The 18,966-nt window shown below is 52.7% G+C and overlaps 6 protein-coding genes across 6 annotated transcripts; 2 read left to right on the plus strand and 4 right to left on the minus strand.

The window, feature by feature from the left end:
* Positions 1 to 781: 781 nt before the first annotated feature.
* GLRG_09123 (UDP-glucuronosyl/UDP-glucosyltransferase) lies at positions 782 to 2,108 on the minus strand (the record flags this gene model as incomplete). Its single annotated transcript, XM_008099808.1, has 2 exons — positions 782 to 1,956; positions 2,018 to 2,108. 2 exons carry the CDS (start codon positions 2,106 to 2,108, stop codon positions 782 to 784), a joined length of 1,266 nt encoding a protein of 421 aa, XP_008097999.1.
* A 1,265-nt stretch (positions 2,109 to 3,373) lies between these two features.
* Positions 3,374 to 4,783, plus strand: GLRG_09124 (uncharacterized protein; the record flags this gene model as incomplete). Its single annotated transcript, XM_008099809.1, has 5 exons — positions 3,374 to 3,560; positions 3,794 to 3,861; positions 3,893 to 4,386; positions 4,460 to 4,469; positions 4,604 to 4,783. The coding sequence occupies 5 exons, from the start codon at positions 3,374 to 3,376 to the stop codon at positions 4,781 to 4,783; spliced, it is 939 nt and encodes a 312-aa protein (XP_008098000.1).
* Positions 4,784 to 8,386: 3,603 nt separating this feature from the next.
* Positions 8,387 to 9,440, minus strand: GLRG_09125 (zinc metalloproteinase; the record flags this gene model as incomplete). Its single annotated transcript, XM_008099810.1, has 4 exons — positions 8,387 to 8,654; positions 8,677 to 8,964; positions 9,051 to 9,367; positions 9,432 to 9,440. The coding sequence occupies 4 exons, from the start codon at positions 9,438 to 9,440 to the stop codon at positions 8,387 to 8,389; spliced, it is 882 nt and encodes a 293-aa protein (XP_008098001.1).
* Positions 9,441 to 10,101: 661 nt separating this feature from the next.
* Positions 10,102 to 13,652, minus strand: GLRG_09126 (uncharacterized protein; the record flags this gene model as incomplete). The annotated part of the gene is made up of 4 exons (XM_008099811.1): positions 10,102 to 10,559; positions 10,624 to 11,197; positions 11,250 to 11,646; positions 11,698 to 13,652. 4 exons carry the CDS (start codon positions 13,650 to 13,652, stop codon positions 10,102 to 10,104), a joined length of 3,384 nt encoding a protein of 1,127 aa, XP_008098002.1.
* A 2,628-nt stretch (positions 13,653 to 16,280) lies between these two features.
* On the plus strand, positions 16,281 to 16,646 carry GLRG_09127 (uncharacterized protein; the record flags this gene model as incomplete). The annotated part of the gene is made up of 1 exon (XM_008099812.1): positions 16,281 to 16,646. The coding sequence occupies one exon, from the start codon at positions 16,281 to 16,283 to the stop codon at positions 16,644 to 16,646; it is 366 nt and encodes a 121-aa protein (XP_008098003.1).
* A 324-nt stretch (positions 16,647 to 16,970) lies between these two features.
* GLRG_09128 (uncharacterized protein) lies at positions 16,971 to 18,001 on the minus strand (the record flags this gene model as incomplete). The annotated part of the gene is made up of 2 exons (XM_008099813.1): positions 16,971 to 17,949; positions 17,991 to 18,001. The coding sequence occupies 2 exons, from the start codon at positions 17,999 to 18,001 to the stop codon at positions 16,971 to 16,973; spliced, it is 990 nt and encodes a 329-aa protein (XP_008098004.1).
* Between the last annotated feature and the right edge of the window lie 965 nt (positions 18,002 to 18,966).

Genomic DNA, 18,966 nt, shown 5'->3' on the forward strand with positions numbered 1-18,966 from the left:
CTGCTATTATGAAGTCTCATAACTGGCCATTGGACTTGAAGTTTACCGGTTCATACCACGACGTGACTTCCCAATTTTCTTTTGTCACGAGTTGGGGCACACACACAGCAGGGCATATGAGAATAGGAGTGAAGGATACTTCATCACACAACACTAAAGATGTGAAAGAATAATCCTATATATGGGGAGTTGATGCTAGTAATAAGTGAAACAATATGTGATGAAGCACATGACGACACTGATGCCAAGTGCCAGTTATGTACTAAGCTATTTTGACAGCTTTTCCGCGTGTAGTTTCTAGGCTAACATACATCATATTCAATATACACTTGCTCAAGGAAAGGTGTTATGCAAACGCTCCCCTGATTGAAGATGTTTTGTTCTCTTTTCTACCACTTCCCGGTTGACCCCAATAGACAAGAGTATACTTGTTCTGACACTAGCCACATTCTACCGTTGAGATTAATCGCTGGCCACTGGTGACTTTGATAATGCTGCCGTCATTATTTCCGTCTATATTCATTATTGGATTATTTAACTATAGTTCTTCGTCTATTTGTACCTTTCGATGGGCATGGCGGCTGGATTGCAAAATGCCATCGGACGAACCATCAAAGACTTCATGATCATGCAATGATATTCTCACTGATTCCAGACACTCTCAAGCATGTTGTTTGCTAAAGGCTTATGAGGTGAGGCCCGTTAGCAACAAGATCTCTTCCATCACCTTCTTTAGAGGGTCGAATTTTCCTGCCTCTTTCTTGAGCATGCTCGCTTGTTTTCAATAACCCTCATCACCCAGCACCTTTGTAATGGCAAGGTGAACGTCCTTCACAGTCGGCGGAGACTCTACCATATACACACCCAAGCCAGACCATTCAACTCTTCTCCCAATGTCCGGCTTATCAAACACATTGCAGGCTTGTACGATAAGGACGCCGTTTGCAACCGCATGCTGAAATCCTCTGTATCCGCTATTGGAGACGAATAAGTCGGCATGTGCCAGAATTGTGTCATATGGAAAGTAGTCGATAACCCTAGCATTGGAAGGCATCTTCCCGTTGTCGAAGCTGTCAGTCTCCAGGGTGGCCCCAGCCACGTATAAACAAGCAACGACCAATACGTCGTCCTGGCATGCTAAAGCTTTCATCGTAGGGACGATCAGTTCCCGGTGGTCCAATACTTCTGTGCCCTGTGCTACAAAGACAATTTTCTTTCTGTCCAAATTTGGTGGGTGAAGACTTGCGCTGTTGGACAGGATCTCGCTGAACCAGCTTGGGTATATAAGGTTTGGCGGCAAGGGCTTGATTGGTAATGTGCCCGCGAACTTGATTTTCTCCGGCCAATCTGAAGATGAAAATTCGAGGCTGGGGATGCACATCTGAAGTGTCGTGTCGTGACAGATTGTTGACGCATCCCAAAAGGGGTGTGGGATCGTGGGCGAAAGGTCATCGTACAAGGATTCGACATCCCTGGCGCAGCCCATCATCGCCAAAACCCATCTCCCACGCTCTTCGGCAGCAGCGTTCCAAGTTTCTTGAATGGTTTGCATGTTCCTCTTTATTCCTCTTTCACTGTCGTCGAAGGGCAGTCCTGATCCCCAGGGAGGTCTTTCGGGGCTGGCCCAGAAAGTTGGCACAACTCCGATCCCAATTGCTCTGACCTCTTCTCCCTCCTTAAATCCTTCTGGCAGGTCGGTTTGTAATCGCAGAGCCAACGTTCCGGAGAAGCATGTATCCGAAAGAACAACGATGTGACATCCAGGTTGCCGCCTGCGAATGGCGGCAAGAGCGAACCTTATCGACTCCAGACCGCTTGGCAAAAGTGAAACAAATCCACAATCGAGGGATGCAGCAAGGCGTCCTGCAGAGCTTGGAGCATGCGCGATTTTTGGCCAGCGAGTTGCGTCGTCAAGCGTTCCCCAAAGCCCAATAATAGGGCTGAAATAGGCACCAGCTGCTTGTATTGTTTCTTGCCAGAACAGTGACATTGAAGCCGTTGTCGATCAGGTGCTTACATATCTGGAGCGCAGGCCGCATATGCCCCTCTCGTGGGGGCACGACATAGAGAATATGCAGTTTTTCTTTTCCTTTTGGATTGTCAGTCATCGCAATGAGGTGATGAGAATGACAACTTCAGTATCCGCTCGGTTGGAAGACTTGGCAACCTCTATACTCCGATTGATAATCAGACAAGACGAACTGTTCAGATGGACCTTTTGACAAACTTTAAGTAGTTGCAGCATAAAAGATAACAGACAAGGGACCCTGTCGCATTCTGCCAAATTGCAGTCCGATAAGGCCGCTAGGATGAACCACTAGACTCTTCGAGCGCCCATGTAGTGCTGAACGAGTCAGGTGTAATGCTACATGTGGTTTTATACAAACAAGTCGTGAAATGCAATCAACTTTTTCCAATTTTGATAATTGTCCAAAGGGCTAGATCAAACCAAAGGGTTTACTTTTTTTGCTCGCAAACCTCAGCATCGGAGGCGGACACGGATCTAGTCTTTCCCTAGTAGTAGTTGATGGGCAAGCATCCATATTGCAGCACCCTTGATGCGACGGACACGCGGCAAGACATGGATGGCCCCAGACGAAGTCACTCGCTTTGTGGCTCAAGGTTTGCGGGGAATGTTCTCGATCCGAAGTCCTCGGTTGTTTGACTCGCAAAATCAAATAGGTATGTCGGTAGATAAGGACTGATAGGATTATGTTTCCGTCTGTTTCAACGACACCAATCCTTCCGGACAACTTACGGCTGTTAGAATCTGAACCTACTATGTAAATCCCTCTTCCGGCCACGAAATAACAGCCCGGCTCTCCATCCAAGTGCTGATCAATGTCAGTATTCGGATATTGTTCGGATATTGGCCTTGTCATGAACCTCAGCGAGCTTTCTGTCGTCGAATCCGGGAAGCTTGCATCACCCTTCCTTCCCCCACTCACCACACCTGAGTAAATAAGCTTCTTCTGTGCAGTGAAGCGTGCAGAGTGTGCGGGCGTTGGGCAACAGGAGGCCGGGAGAGTCGGGGATACACGCCCGCAGCCAACCTCTCAATCTTGCAATTAGACTTTGTTCTATCTGGGAACCACCATGCAACACCTCCTCAGCCTGGTAGAAAATCGTTTTATTCGTACCTCGAAGCTGCCGGATCGTACGGCGCGTTTAAGGATATATCAGAGCGTCTCTCCCTTCACCGACTTTCCATAAAACTATCCCTAATCCTGATCAATATAAAGATGCTATTTCCCCAGGCATTAACTTACTGGATAACGGAACAGCCTTCCTCATTCCCCAGTCCCAGTGAATCCCTTCAACCACCTCGCGACTGCGAAACGACCATGCCTTACCCCACACTACTCGATGCGATATGTTGGTCGTAGAGGGGGCAGCCCCGCCGCCAGAAGGCGTAATACCCAACCTGCAACACCCAGAGGACGTTCTGTACACTATCAATCTCGTATCGCAAATCCTCTCCGTCTCGGTCGTCAGCTTATTCATGCTGCTACGTATCTATGCTAAAGCATGGGTTTCCCCACCCTTCCATGCCGAAGATTGTAAGCCTTATCATCGCCCAATTCCTGCTTCGCGGTGTTTGCTGATACTTCGTAGGGGTGGCTGTACTGGCTTGGGTAAGAGACGGGTCAATCGGTCCTGAGGAAGGAAACATATTAATCCACGACTAGGTATTAACGCTGGGGTATGGCTCCACGGCGTTCGTGAGTGAGTAGTTCCACACAACCAGTCGGTCGTTTTTTGTTTTTCTTTGAGCTGAGTCTTATGGCGCAAGTGAGTCACTACGGCGGTGGATATCACATCTACGAACTGTCGAAGGAAAATCTGGAAGGTTTTATGAAGGTAAGATGACTTTTCCCAGACGTGGTGGAAGCCCACGTTAACATCCTCTCTGGGGTTATATGCCGACACCCTTGTATACGGCCCAAACTCATTCTTCACGAAGCTCGCACTTCTTATGATTGTGATTAGAGTCTTTAGATTTCACCAGAAGACGAAAATCGGGATATACTTAACGATCGCTTTTATGGCCGGATATTACGTCCCCGTCTTCTTTCTGAAAACATTTATTTGCCGACCCATCAGAGGGTTCTGGAACCCGAATTCTCGCGCCGCTTGCCTCGACCAACGAGCAATATTTGTAGCCGACACAATCACCAGTGCTGTCACCGATTTGGCTGTTCTCATTTTGCCTATACCCGCTGCAGCAAGCCTGCGAATGTCGTGGGAAAAACGGTTGAAAGTTATGGGTATGCTCAGCGCGGGGGGCATCGCTACCGCAGCGAGCCTCGCCCGGATGGTCATTGTGATTAGACTGCAGGAGACAAAGGATGAGACTGTGGAATTCATCCGCTTCAACCTCCTCGGGTAAGTAGGTTAAGACTCCAGTGCCGCTTTGGACTTAACAATCGCCCACCATAAAGACTGACCCCACAACCAGGACGGCGGAGGTGAGCATAGGGATGATCTGCGCATGTTTTCCGGCTGTTAATATTCTTCTCACACGCCGAGTCGACCAGTCGCAACAATCAAGTCGCTACACGCACAGCAGCATTGTTAAGAGCCTCAAATTTCTTGGAGGAAGCAAGCTACGTACGCAACATATGACAGACGTACAGACAGTGACAACAGCAGCCGCAGTAGAGGAAGCGCGTGGGCCGCTGCCGTCACCACCGAGAAGGGACTGTATATTCCCGATGGAACGTATAAGCCGTCTACCCCCGATCTTGCAGCCGAGTCCGAACTCGAAGGGGAACAGCTCTGACGAGTGGTTTGCAAACCTATGCACCTCGCCCTTTTCGGATCCCGGTGCTCCCGAATGGGCTCGAAAGGGGTCTCATGGTTGACTCGAGTAGAAAAATAGATCATTAGGGACTATTCGTGAGGGATTGAAGCTTTACTTCATCAAGCGACTGCTAAATTACGACTAATGTGACATAACAGGGAGCCTTGCTCCGAAAACATGACACAGTTCACCCGGCAGTTCAGGGCACCCTCCAGGAAAAGACGGGGTTTAGTTATAAATGCCAATTGGTACAAAACATTTTCCCCTGGTAAGATTCCTTGCTCAGTGAGCAATGCTTCCAGAAACTGGTTTACCGCCGCCTAAACCCATCATGCCGTGTTTGTAGGTGGGCATGGATGGCGCAACGTGTGCGCGACTTAGAGTTTGCAGGGTCATGGTGTACGTTGTGACAGCTGTCGACAACGCGTGTGCTCATTGGCGCAGTCTCAAGAGAGTTGTGCGTTGAAACCACCAGCGAAGAACGGAGAAGGTTGCGAATCCGGCAAATATTATTCTAGACGGTAGACCATAACTGATAGCGACCCAACCTGCGAATCTGACATGGATACCCTATACATCAGTAGACTGAATCACCAGTAAGACAACGAACGGCGCGCGGAATCCGGGATCCGACTATATTGTCGTATTATTGTTCAACGGTGCGACCCCGAGAGGTATTGCCTCGGAGCGCGTTTTGGTTTCCCAAGGACCGGCTTTTATTCCATCTGCCATGGGGAGCGCAAGAACGGGTTTCTTCCGCCTCTCTTTCAATACCAGCACAAGAAATGTAAGACGTCAATCGATTGCTGCCCGCTACTCATGGGGCTGATTCTGCGACAAGCTATTATGTGTGAAACTTCCACAGTCAATCTCGTTCCTTGAAACAATGTTGAAGCTCACAGGACCAGACCAGTTATGTCGTTGCGTCATTAAATGAGTCAAGACACCGCCTAGACCGCGATACTCAAGGAGAAGTTGTTCTATTGAAGATTTAATAAAAGTCGCCAACAGGATATAGCATCAAGACCGTCACAGTCAACCCGATTTGTAATACTTGCAGGTGAGATTGGGCTTCTACTGCATTTAGTGAGAAAGCCAAGTCTTGGAATCTTACGATTTATGTGAGCGGTGACAGGGATATGAGGAAAACGATTATCTCGTTGAAGAACTTTGAGTTTATCTAGTTTGCCGATGGGACAGACATTACGATGCACCTTCTCAGTCGCGTGTCCAAAAGGATCTGCAACATCATGTGGCAGACGCCATCTGTAGAACAAACAAGACATAACTCAGTCATTAAGAAGCCAAAACCAATGACGTTTGTTTCAAGCACGAGCTATAACCACGCAACCTGGCGGCAAGGGGTCCAATCTATCAGGCAGTCACAGGCGCCCGATGTATCCGACAAGATGGCAACCCTGAACCATGGGTTGCTTAATTACTCATAGCACCGATGCAACCGAGTCAGCAGAAACATGCATGGAGCTCAGGACTCCCCCATACTGGTTGAAAAGTGTTGTTGGGACCGAGTTTGGATCACCCAGCAGCCCGAGCATGCAAAAGAAAAGACGAGTTTGACTTGCTATCTGCCGCCTGGCAATCCTCGAAGCCCATCATCGACATAACGTGGATCACATCCCACGTGGCTATTGTGGAAGGTTTTGTTCGGTTCAGCTGACACCCCGAAGACAGCTCTCAACTCTCAAATGGGGTCACAACATGAGAGGGCTGATGCATAATCACCGAGCCTCTTCGCGCAAAGAAGCGACAGACATGTTTAGCATTGTTAGCAGTGGATATCCATGTTCTTCCATCTCCCTACTACGACTTCGACGAGTAGCCGGGCCAGATTCAGACCTGCTCAACTGAATTCCGCGCAGCGCTCAAAGAGTGGCTTGGCAATCATGAACCAGGTAGCGTTGGGGTAGCTACTAAGTAAATAGAGCGATGAAACAGAAATCACGCCACCAGCATCGGCTATTGAATTCTTACCCGACCGGAGGTTGGCCTGCAAAGGGGGGGAGGGGAAGGAGGCGTCGGACATCGGGCCCAAGGCCATCGGATTCTTTGTCGATGGGCGCAACGGAAAAGGCTTATTCCTTGCTTGGACGGACACAAAGGGCAGAAGTTTCGCGGGCGAACGTCAGACAAACAAGCCGGCACCGAAAACTCGCAGCGTTTGTTTCACTCATGACCAACTCTGACAGAGGCTGACTTATCTCGGCTCGGCTCAGCAAATGATTTTAGGAAGCGCGGCTCTATGAGGCCGTCGAGCGCCAGGATGATGCGAAGACTGTAGGTATTAAAACCAGAGTTCTGGACAACGGGAACGTTCTGCTCTCTACGAGCTACGCCGGTGATACGTGAACGAAATGGACGAGAGGTTTGCTGCAGGCCAAGCACAAAGTGGCGAATGATTATTATTAGTTGGACAGGAGGCGGCGAGAAGGCAGTTGTCATGCGGTCAGGGGAAATCCCCTGAAGATCACCACGAGGTCCTTGCGGATGAGCCTCGCTGGTGACTTCGACCTGTTCTCGGTACGAACGGCAACTTTTGCTGCAGACGCGCATCCGACTCGAATTGCGGCCGTGCTTTGTAAGCGCGAACTTGTGATTTCGGAGGAGAGCATAGATCCAGGGAGAGGGGCGATGCGTTGAGATGCCCGTGCCAATCTGGGCGTGATCTCCGTATATGCACACGCAAACCTACACCGGTCCAGCACTAGGGGAGGGAACACGGTCCCTGTTTGATGAGGGATACTGCTAATACCACATCACCTATAGGCTAGCTTGAACATTTTCCTCATCCGTGCCATCGTTCTGATCTGCTTTGCTCAATCTCCTCCAGCCGAGTTAATGTCAGTGACGGGACTTTGAATCTCGAGTGTTGGCGCGGGAAAAGGGAGGGGAGAGGGGGTGTCCCTACACTGCGCCCGCCATCCGTGTTCTGAAGCTCCGGCATGTCATACACCGCGTCGGGGAGCTCAAAGTTCTTGGGCGCCGTGATGATTCCAAACTCGACCAGGCCGTCGTAAGTTCGGCCCCACCAGCTGCAGTCGGAAACCCGACGACGCGCTCGTCTGGTTACGGTTCTAGCACGCCGTGTCATGGTTAGCTCGCCGCCACGGTTATCAACACGGAAAACACCTGATGCAGCGACGGAAAACACTTGATACAGGGGCGGGAAACTCCGGACGCGGAGCCGGGGACCTTCTGACGCAGAGACGGAAACCTTCTGATGCAGAGAAGGAGAGAAAGAAAGAAAGAAGGGGGGGTGGAGTGTGCGTATGTGTGTGCGCATACATGACCATCAACTTAAACCCAAAGATACCGTTTCGGGCTCGTCGTCGTCGTCCCCCGACAGCTTTACCCCTGGCCCCGCCACTGCTCAGGTGGATGTTCATCCCCTGCAGGAAATCGTCTCTTGACACCTCAACCCTGACTATCTCCGCACCCTCCGGGACATGGACCGCGGACGCGTGGTCGCCGAACACGTGCGGTTCACCTACACTTCACCTCTCCACCCTCGGGCCGCAGTTGACGCGCGAGTCGTCGTCGTCGTCAAAGTGGACGTACACGCCGTCAAGGAGGCACCCCGTCCGCACATCGAAGCACGAAACGCACCGCGTGAGTAGCGTCGCCCAGGCCCAAAAGTCGTCGTCGCCGTTGTCGTTGGCCCCGTTTCATTCCTCGGGTGGTAATGGAAAGCATTCGCGGGAGCGCGTCCGAGCTGGGGACGAGCGTGAACAGGCGCCACACGTTGTGAACTGTTTTGGCCATCTCTTTCAAGCCGAGGACGATCACCTTGAGGTCCTCCTCCCGAGAGAACCGGTCCTCGAGAGACTGGAGGCTGTGAAAGACCCTTTTCAGACGGGCTCGCCACGCAGGGCTGGGGCTCGACCTCTCCGTTGCAGTCGATCCGCGCAACACGCGCGGCGCATAAGGCCTCGAGGCCGGCGTCGTCGGTCCCGATGTTGACCGCGACGATGGCCGGGGCGCTCGAACGGGCGGCGGCCGAGAACCTGGCGTCGCCGGGTAGCCAGAAGTGGTCGAGAGACTGGAAGGAGAGGGAATCCTGCAGGTCCCGCCGCGCGTCATTTGTCGTGTCGTCGTCCACGACAGACAAGCCCTCCCGGCCGTCACTGCGGGAGTACGCCGTCCTGGAGAGAAAGTTGCACGGCCAGTGGAAGGAGTAGCCGCGGGCGATGATACCCATCGTGTGCTGGACGCCGAAAGCGTGGCCGACCTGGTGGAGGAACTCGCCCCGGGCGTCTGGGCATCGAGCAGGCACTCGGCGGAAGCGAGGTGGAGAGGCGGTGCCTGGAGGAGGAGGACGCAGGTCAGGTCCAGCTCGCGGACAATCTTGCCCGTGCCAGAGGAGCGGGCGATGGTCAGAACGTCACGTCCAGGAGACAGCATGGCGACGATCTTGATGCGGTTGTCTCCGCCAGGCCACGACTGGATCAGGAACGTGGTCTTGGTGCCATCGTGAGTTTCCACGGTGGCGAAGGCATCAGCGGACTCGTCGTCACCGGCATAAGTTCCCTCCACAATGATACAGCGCTACGTAAAGAGGATACGTCCGTGGGCTACAAGCAATGACCAGGGCACCTCGAGTTTAAAGTACCCGGTGCATCGTCTCGCCTTGTTCGAAATTGTCAATGTTGAGCTACATGCTGCTGGACTGGGTTTGCCTAACAGGGAGCATCTAAGCGATCGAGTGCTGTTCGGGGCCTTCCGTGTTGTCATAGCGAATGTATATGGTCCAAGTGGTATTTCAGAGCCGCGAGATGCGATGTACTGACAAAGACGATCAAAGGACGATGTGAGACGGAATCTCAAGACCAGAATACATACAGCGACGAGAGGAGAAACACCACTGACCACCAGGGTCTCCATCTGCTACTGATGCCCACAAATCAAGTCTCTATTCCATCCTTTCTCTGCATTTCTACGCAAGGTAGGCAAGATGAAGCTCTCATCGATCCGGGCTTATGATAGGCAGCCTCGGCCAGACCGTCACGGCATCCAAGACCACGACGGTTGACAGAAAGTGCTCATGTTTTGTATGAGAGTGTTCGTCTATTTACAAAACGCCCATGAAAAAAAAGCAACTGGGTATTTTTCCATCCATCGCAAGCCAAACCGAAAACCGCTTTTCACCGTTAAGCCCGGTAGTCGAGGCAGCACTCCGCAAGTCAACGCCGATAATACAGCTCGAGACCAAGTTCACCCATGCTTTTCCCTTCCTCAACGAATCTTTCCAGTCACCAGTATACGAATACTTCACGAGATATCTAGTAAATCGGCTCGCTCTTGACGGCCGCTAGGTCGCCGACCTCACCGAACTTCCAAGGCAATACGTCTTCCAAACCAGTTTCATGCCCGTCGGCAAACGGATCACCCTGGTCTTCTGGCGTATGCACAGCCTCTGAGACGTCCTTGGAGCCGGAACGGGCAAACCACTGGCCCGCCGTCTCCAAGATGGGACGCATCTCGGCCCGAAGCAAACGCTCAGTACGCGGGACGCTGCTGTGCTGGGCGTTGTTGTCAACGCCCACAATAACTGCCAAGTAGTCTCGCGCTAGCAGGTTGTAGATGTCCTGCACTTGCTGCGTAATCTCGTGCTCGACGCGGCTACACAACGCCCGAAGCTGCCCTTTAACACTCTCGGTGGAGTGACGGAACATGGTGTGTCTGGAGTTCTCGACGTGGTTGACCATATGGCTCTTCATACGGGCGTAGGATCCCGGGCCTGTAACCATTAAAAGTCAGTGGATGCCGAGGCAGGCAAGGGTTGGGACCTGGGCAAAACGTACCAGACTCGGCGACACAGATATCGTACGCGGGCTGCATTTCCTGTTGAATGACCGGGTGAAAGCCGCGGCTGGCTTCGCGCTGCAGCTCTTGGACAACCGTTTTAATCATCGCGGGAATCTCTTTTGAACGCGCTGTGTGTGCTCGCAGCTGATTGCTGAGCATGTTGATCCCAGCGTGGTTATTGCCGCGCTCCAGCGAACCCGAGACGGCATTGCGGTGGAAGTCTTCCAGCAGCAAGCGAGCGCTTATGGCGAAACCTTCAAGGGCCTGTGGAAGGCGGCGCTGGAAAGCTCGCTCCCATCCGGTAGCGAGCTGTCGAGAGATGGGCTCAAACAGCTCTGCATTGAAGTCGCGAGGTCCAGAGGCCCCAGTATACACGCCGGCTCGGCGACAGGTTGCCTTGTAGGTGGCCCAGAACAAACCGCCTTCGCTACGATGCGCCCCCCAGCCCGTTGCCGTGGGAACAGCAGCATCTGACGCGGCCGGGATGGACTGGTCGAAGAAGTCATAGATGCTCTCGGACAGAGCATCCTTGATGGCAGCGACACACTCATCAACTGCTTTGGTGAAATCCTGGTGCGAAACTTAGTGAATGCTCGGTCTTACGGGTCAGCTACCAACGAACCTTTTCCAGACTAGACAATTGGGTTCTGAGGCTCGTCTCCTTGTTCCACTTGTCTCGATCCGTCATGTGAGCCTGAGTTCCATCATTGGCAGCCCACATCCGCATCGAGTTGAGGAGCTGTCTCAAGTCGTTGAGGAAGCGACGGCAATGGGCAGCCCGACCTCCCTCGGTAAGCTTTTTCGCGTGCTGTTGGAGTTGTGGGATCTCGGTCTCGTTAACGTCGCGGAAGCCCTCGTTTTTGAAGTCATCCTTCTGCAGTCTGCCTCTCATCTTCTGATAAGCGCGGCTGCTGACGCAGAACACTGGCAGATTCCGAGCAACCTCATCGTAGTCGCGGATGTCTTCGTCGGGGTTGAAAGTCTGTTCATTTTCCTCGATGGCAGCCTCTTGATCCAGTCTATAGCAGTCAGTAATCGCAGTCAGCAGAACTAAGATGGAGAAAGCTTACTCTTTGATGCCCATGGCAAAGTCTCTTTGGATGGCACCCTTCGCATATCCATTTCGGCCCTGGATGCAAATAGACTTGACCTTGCCCAGAAGTCGCCCCTCTTCTGACTGAACCTTTTTGATTTCTTCTCGGATGTCGGAAAGCCTTGCATCCACTTCCTTGCGACTCTGGCGGATCTCCTTCCTCAGATTCTTGAGATCAGCCAGCTTCTCGTGGATCTTATCCTCGGTCAAGGGCTGTCGATTCTCGTTGTCGGGGTTGTTTTCCTTATCACTATCCGAGTTGAGATCCGAGTCGTCCGAGCTATCGTCGGGATCAGACGATCTATGGTTCTTGCGGCTCCTGGACGAGGACGATCCGCGCTTGCGTTTTCTGCTATTCTCCGAAGGGGCGTAGACAGTCTCGCCGTCTGCACACTTGTTTGCAAGTTCGTCCCACTTGTCCCAATCGCTGTCGGCCTGCTCAAGACATTCGATGAGATCTCCCTTTTCATCTCTGGCGTTGCTGAGTTCCTGCTTAAGGTCTCGAAGCTTGCGTCGAAAGTCTTCGATCTTGGCCCAGGACTCAGATATGTCGGATTCAATGTCGAGACTCTCAGCAGCTTCGGTCACTGAGATGTCGTCTGTCTTGGAGCAAATGAAGGTAACGGCCGAGTATATGCCGTCGTACTTGAGCTGGCGCTTGAAGGAGTCGCCCAGGAGGGATTTGGCAGTCTTGTCGTCGACTGCACGGTTGATGGGGGCAACGATCCAAAGTCCGGTGCAAGACTTCATGTACTTCTGAGCGACAGCGGCCCTGGCGGCGTTGGAGTCTTGCACGCCTGGCAGATCGACAACGACGGCACCAGTGGACAAGGCATTGGCCTTGGTGAAGATGCGGACCACTTTGATCAGCGGCCAGAACTCCATCTGTACATTCTTTTTGCTGTGCGGGTTCTTTTCCTTGCTGTCGACATAGCGCTGCATGCTAGCATAGAGATCCTTGGCCGTAGTCGCCGTGAGGTTCTTGACGGTACCGAGAACGCGGGCGACTGCGGGCTCGTTGGCCAGTTTCTCGGGGCTGCTTTCGGCAATCATCTCCTTCGTCTTGGAAGGGTAGACAGACCTGATCTTGGCGTACGCGATGCCCGCCTCGCTGTCTTCGTTGGTGCAATCGCGCGAGATGTTGCCGCTGTCGTCCAGAAGATCAGTGAAGAGTGTCTTGAGCTCTTTCTTCCAGTCCTCTAGTGATATGAACTCGATTTCGGAGCGGTAAAGCTCCTCGGGATTCTGGGAGTGGTTGTAGGAAATCTCAGTTGGGGAAGCGGTACAGGCGCGCAGGCAATTGGTGGGAAGAAGCCGCTCTTCGTCGAGCAATGCGTTGATAACGGAGCTTTTGCCTGCGCCCGTGTTGCCAACGACGCCGACAATAGTCTTGGGTGGCTGAGAGCGGCTCTGAATATCGTTGATGGCCTTTAGCCACGTGGAGCCTTGAGTCTCTGGAAGCGAGGCTGTGAGGCCGAGAGGAACCTTGAGGCTTTCGAGCAGCTCCATGCCAATCTTGACTCCTTCCTCGAGACTCTCGGGTGATGTCTCTGTAGCCCACTGCTCGAGGGGGTCCGCCTCCTGAGACTCCCTCTCCCCGGAGTCTTGGGGAAAGATGGGCAGTGGGGCCGCCGCCGACATCGAATCATTTTGGGCTGGGATAACGGAGTTCACGTCGGGATGGATTTGTTCTTGCTTGATATCCTGCTTCATCTGAGCAGGACTTGGCTCGGCCTTGATTCGGCGGAGCGGCGTGTCGGGCGGAAGAGTAGCCGCCGACGATGGGGCTGTAACATCTGGAGAAGCCACATGTATGGAATCAGCAGAACCTAGAGCTGACTGCTGCAACAAGGGGTCGGGGATCATAGGTAGGTTGTTTAGGCTATCCTTGCAGCGCTCGGCCTTGATGCCCTCCACCTTGATCGGAGGCATCTTAAAAGCGGTCAGGTGTAACACAAGAAGCGATTGGCCAAGAAGAGCGACAAACAAAACGCGATCTGGCAAGAAGGACGCGAAGTTAAATCGGGTTGCAGCTTACGTTAAACCCATCAGTAACGAGACAAGACGATCGTGGTGTAGGTTGTGTGTTGTCTAGCCTTTCTTGGTGGGATTATGGACGAAAAGGTGAAGTAAAAATGACCAAGGCTGACGGGACATAAAACGGTAGTGGATAGCTGGATGAAAGAAGTCTGGTGCGGATTCTGGGAGTCCTGGTTTAGCGGTAGAAACCCATGGATGATTCGTTGATGGTATCGAGGCCGAGGACGATGCCGTAGGCGACGCGCCGCGTGGGGAAGCAATTTAGTTTGTCGCGTCTTGGAGGCGGGGCAGGCAGGCGGCAAGCATCGAAGGAGTCCGGGGGGGGTTAATCATGGAGTGCGAAAGTACAGGTACAAGACTTTTCCGTTCCGTCTTGAGGTTACACAGGTACACAATGCTCCATGCACAGTCGCAAAGAAAACACAGCAAAAGCACCATGCTTATCTCTCTCTGCATTTTGTGCCCCTGCGTCCCCCCTGCAGGAAGGGAGCTCCTCCCCCTTTCCTTCCAATTCACATTATGATGCAAGGTCGGTAGTTACTAGTCACGTGATTGAGGAGGCTTGACTCACCGTTCCGCCGCTTATTACTTGATTGGTCAACAGCTCATAGTGAACGTGTCAACTTTTAGGTTGTTCAAGGAAGCAGCAGAATGTTAATAGTATTTAGATGGCGGCTTCCTTGGCACTTGCCCTCTGAAAGTTGGACATTTTCTTACCACTGTTATTTTTATTTTATTTTTCGTAGGTCAATTGCCTGTCGGAAAAGAAAGGACGCCATGTTGTCATCGTCAGCAGTGACTTTAGCATGAAGGTCACCTTGTGACTAGCTGCTACCCCGCGTAATCGAAGGTATAGTGCCACTAAACGTTTACTTTTGCCAAGCTGAAATCAAATCAATGTGACATCTAATAAGTTCTCAATTCATACTGATGGTTTTCGTTTATCAAACGCGCTTACGGCTTTGCTCGCGCTGCCCTAGCAATGCTCTATTCTAATACTTGGCGAGGCCGCCAACACATGGCATATCAAATCGATTGTTGAAAGTGCACCATGTCAAAAATTCCGAGAAAGACATCTGATAAGCTGCTGGGAGCTTTGATTTCATGTCTCGAAGGTTTTCAGAACGAGATAAAAGGCAAAGATACAATAATGCATCTTACCCTTCTTTTCTGGAAAAGAGTCCCAAGAAAGGGGGGGGGGGGACCATTATATCGACAACCCTGCAGGGATGGCCTCGAAACGCAGCCGTGTCCCCGTTTTATGCCTCGGATGGTCGGATGATCTCTCCGACAGGTGACAGAACTCTTGGTCCGAGATTTCAATCGTCTGCACCCCCATGAGAAGTAATCGTCCTCGTCGGTCTCTATGCAACTTGCTCAGCTAAAGGTTCCGCCGCCCGCCTGAGCACGACAAGGTGACTCACGACTGCTGCGTCTAGCACACCTAGTTGGCAACAACCCTCTTCACAGCAGCATCTGTCAATACAAGTGTGGGAATGGCTGTTCCAGAGAAAACATGCCTATGTGAGCAGGAGGGCCGTTGGCGGCCGTTATGGCGGCGACAGCGATGCCAATGTCAACCATCTTGGTACGGACCTGCATTATATGTCACGAGTTGGAGCACATAGCGGGGCATAAGAACAGGATCAAGAAAGGCCTATTCCTATGAGAGTAGAGATGTAAAGGAAAAGTCCTCTATATAGGCAAGCGATAGGAGTAATGAGTGAAACAGTATGTGATATGGCACGTTATAACCCACCTGACAGGTGCTGTAAGACGCTATCGTGACATTATTGCACTTGTCGCTAGTTGACCGGACGGGTTTTTGTGTGGCTAGGCTGTGTCGCGTTATGGAATAGCGATGCAATTGAGACTAATGGGCTTGAATGCTTGGAAGTGACCCATGTGCTGCATATAATTTCTACGTGTGGTCGACGTCCGTTGCGTCGGGTAATAGCGACCGCATTTTGGTTCCAGATCCGAACAAAATAAGCGCTTAGCTATTCGGTATAGCCGGTAACAATCGTGTAGTGTTGACTCTAGCACCGCTATAAATACAGAATGGAACTATTCTAGATGATACGATTCAATTTTATAATTTACTGCACAGGGGGGGTGGGTTAAAGATAGTAATGTAAAGCCCTGATGAGCTTAGGTGAGTATCTGTCTGTCAGTGGCTGACTGACTCGCGACCTGCCCAATCTGTCGAACCTGCGGATGCAAATACGACGACGACCTAGGAACGCCCTCACGATCCCATCGTTTTTCCGTTCCGCAGCCCAATTCATGCCACCTCCAGCCCCCAACCAACTCAGCCGAGACACTTTGCAAAAACTCAGTCAGAGACGCGTTTGTCTGAGACATTGAGAAGCATTACTGCTCCCCTCCCACTCTCCAAACTTCAACACCATTCTCAACCGACGTCACACACCTCAGCTTCACGGCCCATCTCGCCCGCCTCTTTAAAGGAGGACAATAAATAAAGAAAACAGTCACTACCACCCCTCCTTTTTGACAGCAATGGGTTTCATCGGCGCCACCGCAACAGGCCTCATGGCCGGCCTACACGGCTACATCCTCGTCCTCGAGATGTTCCTCTGGACCTCCCCGCGCGGCCGCAAGGCCTTCAAGCTGACCGCCGAATTCGCCGAGCAGACCAAGACGTTGGCTGCCAACCAGGGCCTGTATAATGGCTTCCTCGCTGCCGGTCTCGTCTGGGGCCTCGCCCACCCCGTCCCCGAGTTCGCCCAGCAGATCCGCCTCTTCTTCCTCGGCTGCATCGTCGCCGCTGGCGCGTACGGCGGCGCCACGGCCAACCCCCGCATCCTCTTCATCCAGGCCGTCCCGGCTCTGGCTTCCATCGGCGCCGTGCTGTCCGGCTACTGAGCTTCCCCACACCCGAGGTTGCGATGCTCCGAGAGGCGAGTTCGCCCGACGCAATCTGCACTTGTGGGCATGAGCCCAGGAGTGAGAGAGGGTAGGGCTCTAGGGTGGCGGTTCATCGTGGGGGGGGGGGACTGAATTTGATTAGAGTGTCACGCCCGTGCTTGTGTGACTGGGTAAAAATTGCTGGTTGACGAAGGGTCAAGTTCCAGCATTCTTTCTGTTATTATGACTGGCGGTGCATATGAATGGAAATCAAAAGCTCTTCAATACATGGGAAGCAACCATGATCCACTGTGACACTGCCCATTCATCCGTCCATGCTCATCATAGTTCCTGCTTGTCTCCCCGCTTCAATCTCTCCTCGGCCCTCAGCTCCTCCTGGAACTTCGCCTGCCGATCCGTTCTCTCCTGCCTGGCACGCGATTCCTCCCGGAACGCTTCCATGTTTTTTAGGTGTTCCTTCTCATTGTACTCCACTACCGGCTCATCCGGGTTGACCCAGTCGTATGGGACACGCTCCGTGATGAGATCGCGATACACGGGCTTGAACATGGGGTTCCCAATCAGCTTGTCCCCCATCACTTTCCGTCCGGCTTGCACGATCCCATCACCGAATAGCGTCTCCCAAACGCTCCGAGACTCCTCAGGCTCTGTCTGGACCGGTAGCCAAGCCATTGGTTTAGGTGGGTGGCTCTTGAGGTACGACACAGCGCGGTCTCGGCGCTTTCGGTAAGCTCTGTACTTGGCATCTGCTGCCAGCTTCTGCTCAACCGTCAAGTCCAGACCCGAGAAGCCGGTCTTTGGCCCGGAGCCAGGGGTGTGTCTGACGACAAGCGGAGGGAGAGAGGTGGTGTCGAACCGAGTGTCCCATCGATCCGGCTTGTCCTTGGCAGAAGCGAGCGTGAACCAATGACGACGGAGTCTCTCGGCGCGCGCGTGCAAGTCATGCGGCTCTTCCGGAATGGGGCTGTAATGACCGCCGCGGTTGGCGATGGCCATGATAGTCTTGTCGATACTGGTCTCTTGGACCACGAGCCAGGTGAGCTCAGTCCTGGTCTCGAGGCTGCTCAGCATATCTGAGTACATGTCGTAGTTGTCGTCAGGCAAGGACGTGGGCAGCATGCCGTCTCGGAGCGTGTCCCCAATGAAGAGAACCTCCCGGATGGTCTCGTGGACGGCGGGACTTGGAGGGAGGTCCCGCCACGGGTTTGTGGCTGAGTAGTCACCCGGGATCCCGCCCGGCGACGAGTCCAAGATGAAGATCCGGATGCCGACAAGGAGCGCAGTAAACAGGCCAAGGTACCTCGTCCGCCGGCTTTTTAGGAGGGCCACGGCCACACGCACCGGGCCGCCATGGCTGGAGCCACTAGATGAAAGTAGGCCGGGTTGTGACATCCTGTCAGGTTAATGGAATACCGATTCTCCGACACTGTTGTTGAGGGGTGATGAGATGTCGTCAAACGCGGGGTGCCGGGCAGACGAAACAGCCGAGAGACGCCGACGATAAACAACCCCCATTCAACTTGGAGGGTAGTCTGAGTTTTGAGATGAGCGGGGGCACCAAAGCTGATTAGCGTTGGAGCCGGCTCGGCCGAAACAGGGCGATGCAAACTGCGACGCAACGGTGAATTCTACTAACAAGACATGGTTGAAAGGCATGCGAACGGCAGTGTGTGAGGGATTTGGCTGTCGCTACTCAGTTGCAGTGGGGTTGAAGTTCCCACAACGACAACATCTGACCTGGGTAACCAACTAGCTTACCGCGGATTGGATGCTAGAGCTTGGGTTCTACATAGTACGTGTACTTGGTTGAGTACTGTCTAGATTTACGGCCCACGGAGTATTACCAGGTGGCCGTCTCAACTGTTGAGCATGACGTTCACGCCGCATGGAGAATGCGAGGTAAGTCAAGGTATCTATCTACCTAGCTAGCTGATAGTAGGTTTGTAAATGAGGGGAACCAACCAACGTCTCATTAGCGTGTGCGATCGTGCCCCCCTCACCTCTTGCGATTTCCCAAGGCGAAGGCAGACCGAGCCTTCGAAAAGTCAAAGGGCAGACTTGCGTTCAAACTCCAGAGGCCGTTTGTGGCATGAAACAAGCACAAATCCTAAAGCCACCCTCCAGCATGTCATAAAACCTTTGGCCAATGAGCTTGGCCTTGTAGTGGAAGAGTACGAGTCATGGCCGAGCGAGTCTAACTGGCCGGTGATAGAGATGAGACGAGATGAGATGAGATGAGGACTGAGATGGGGGAGGGCGGACGACATGCATGAGCAGGAGCATGAGCATGAGCATGAGCGAACGGTATGAGAGAGAG

The sequence above is a fragment of the Colletotrichum graminicola genome (genome assembly GCF_000149035.1).
Source record: "Colletotrichum graminicola M1.001 genomic scaffold supercont1.45, whole genome shotgun sequence".
Taxonomy (NCBI): domain Eukaryota; kingdom Fungi; phylum Ascomycota; class Sordariomycetes; order Glomerellales; family Glomerellaceae; genus Colletotrichum; species Colletotrichum graminicola.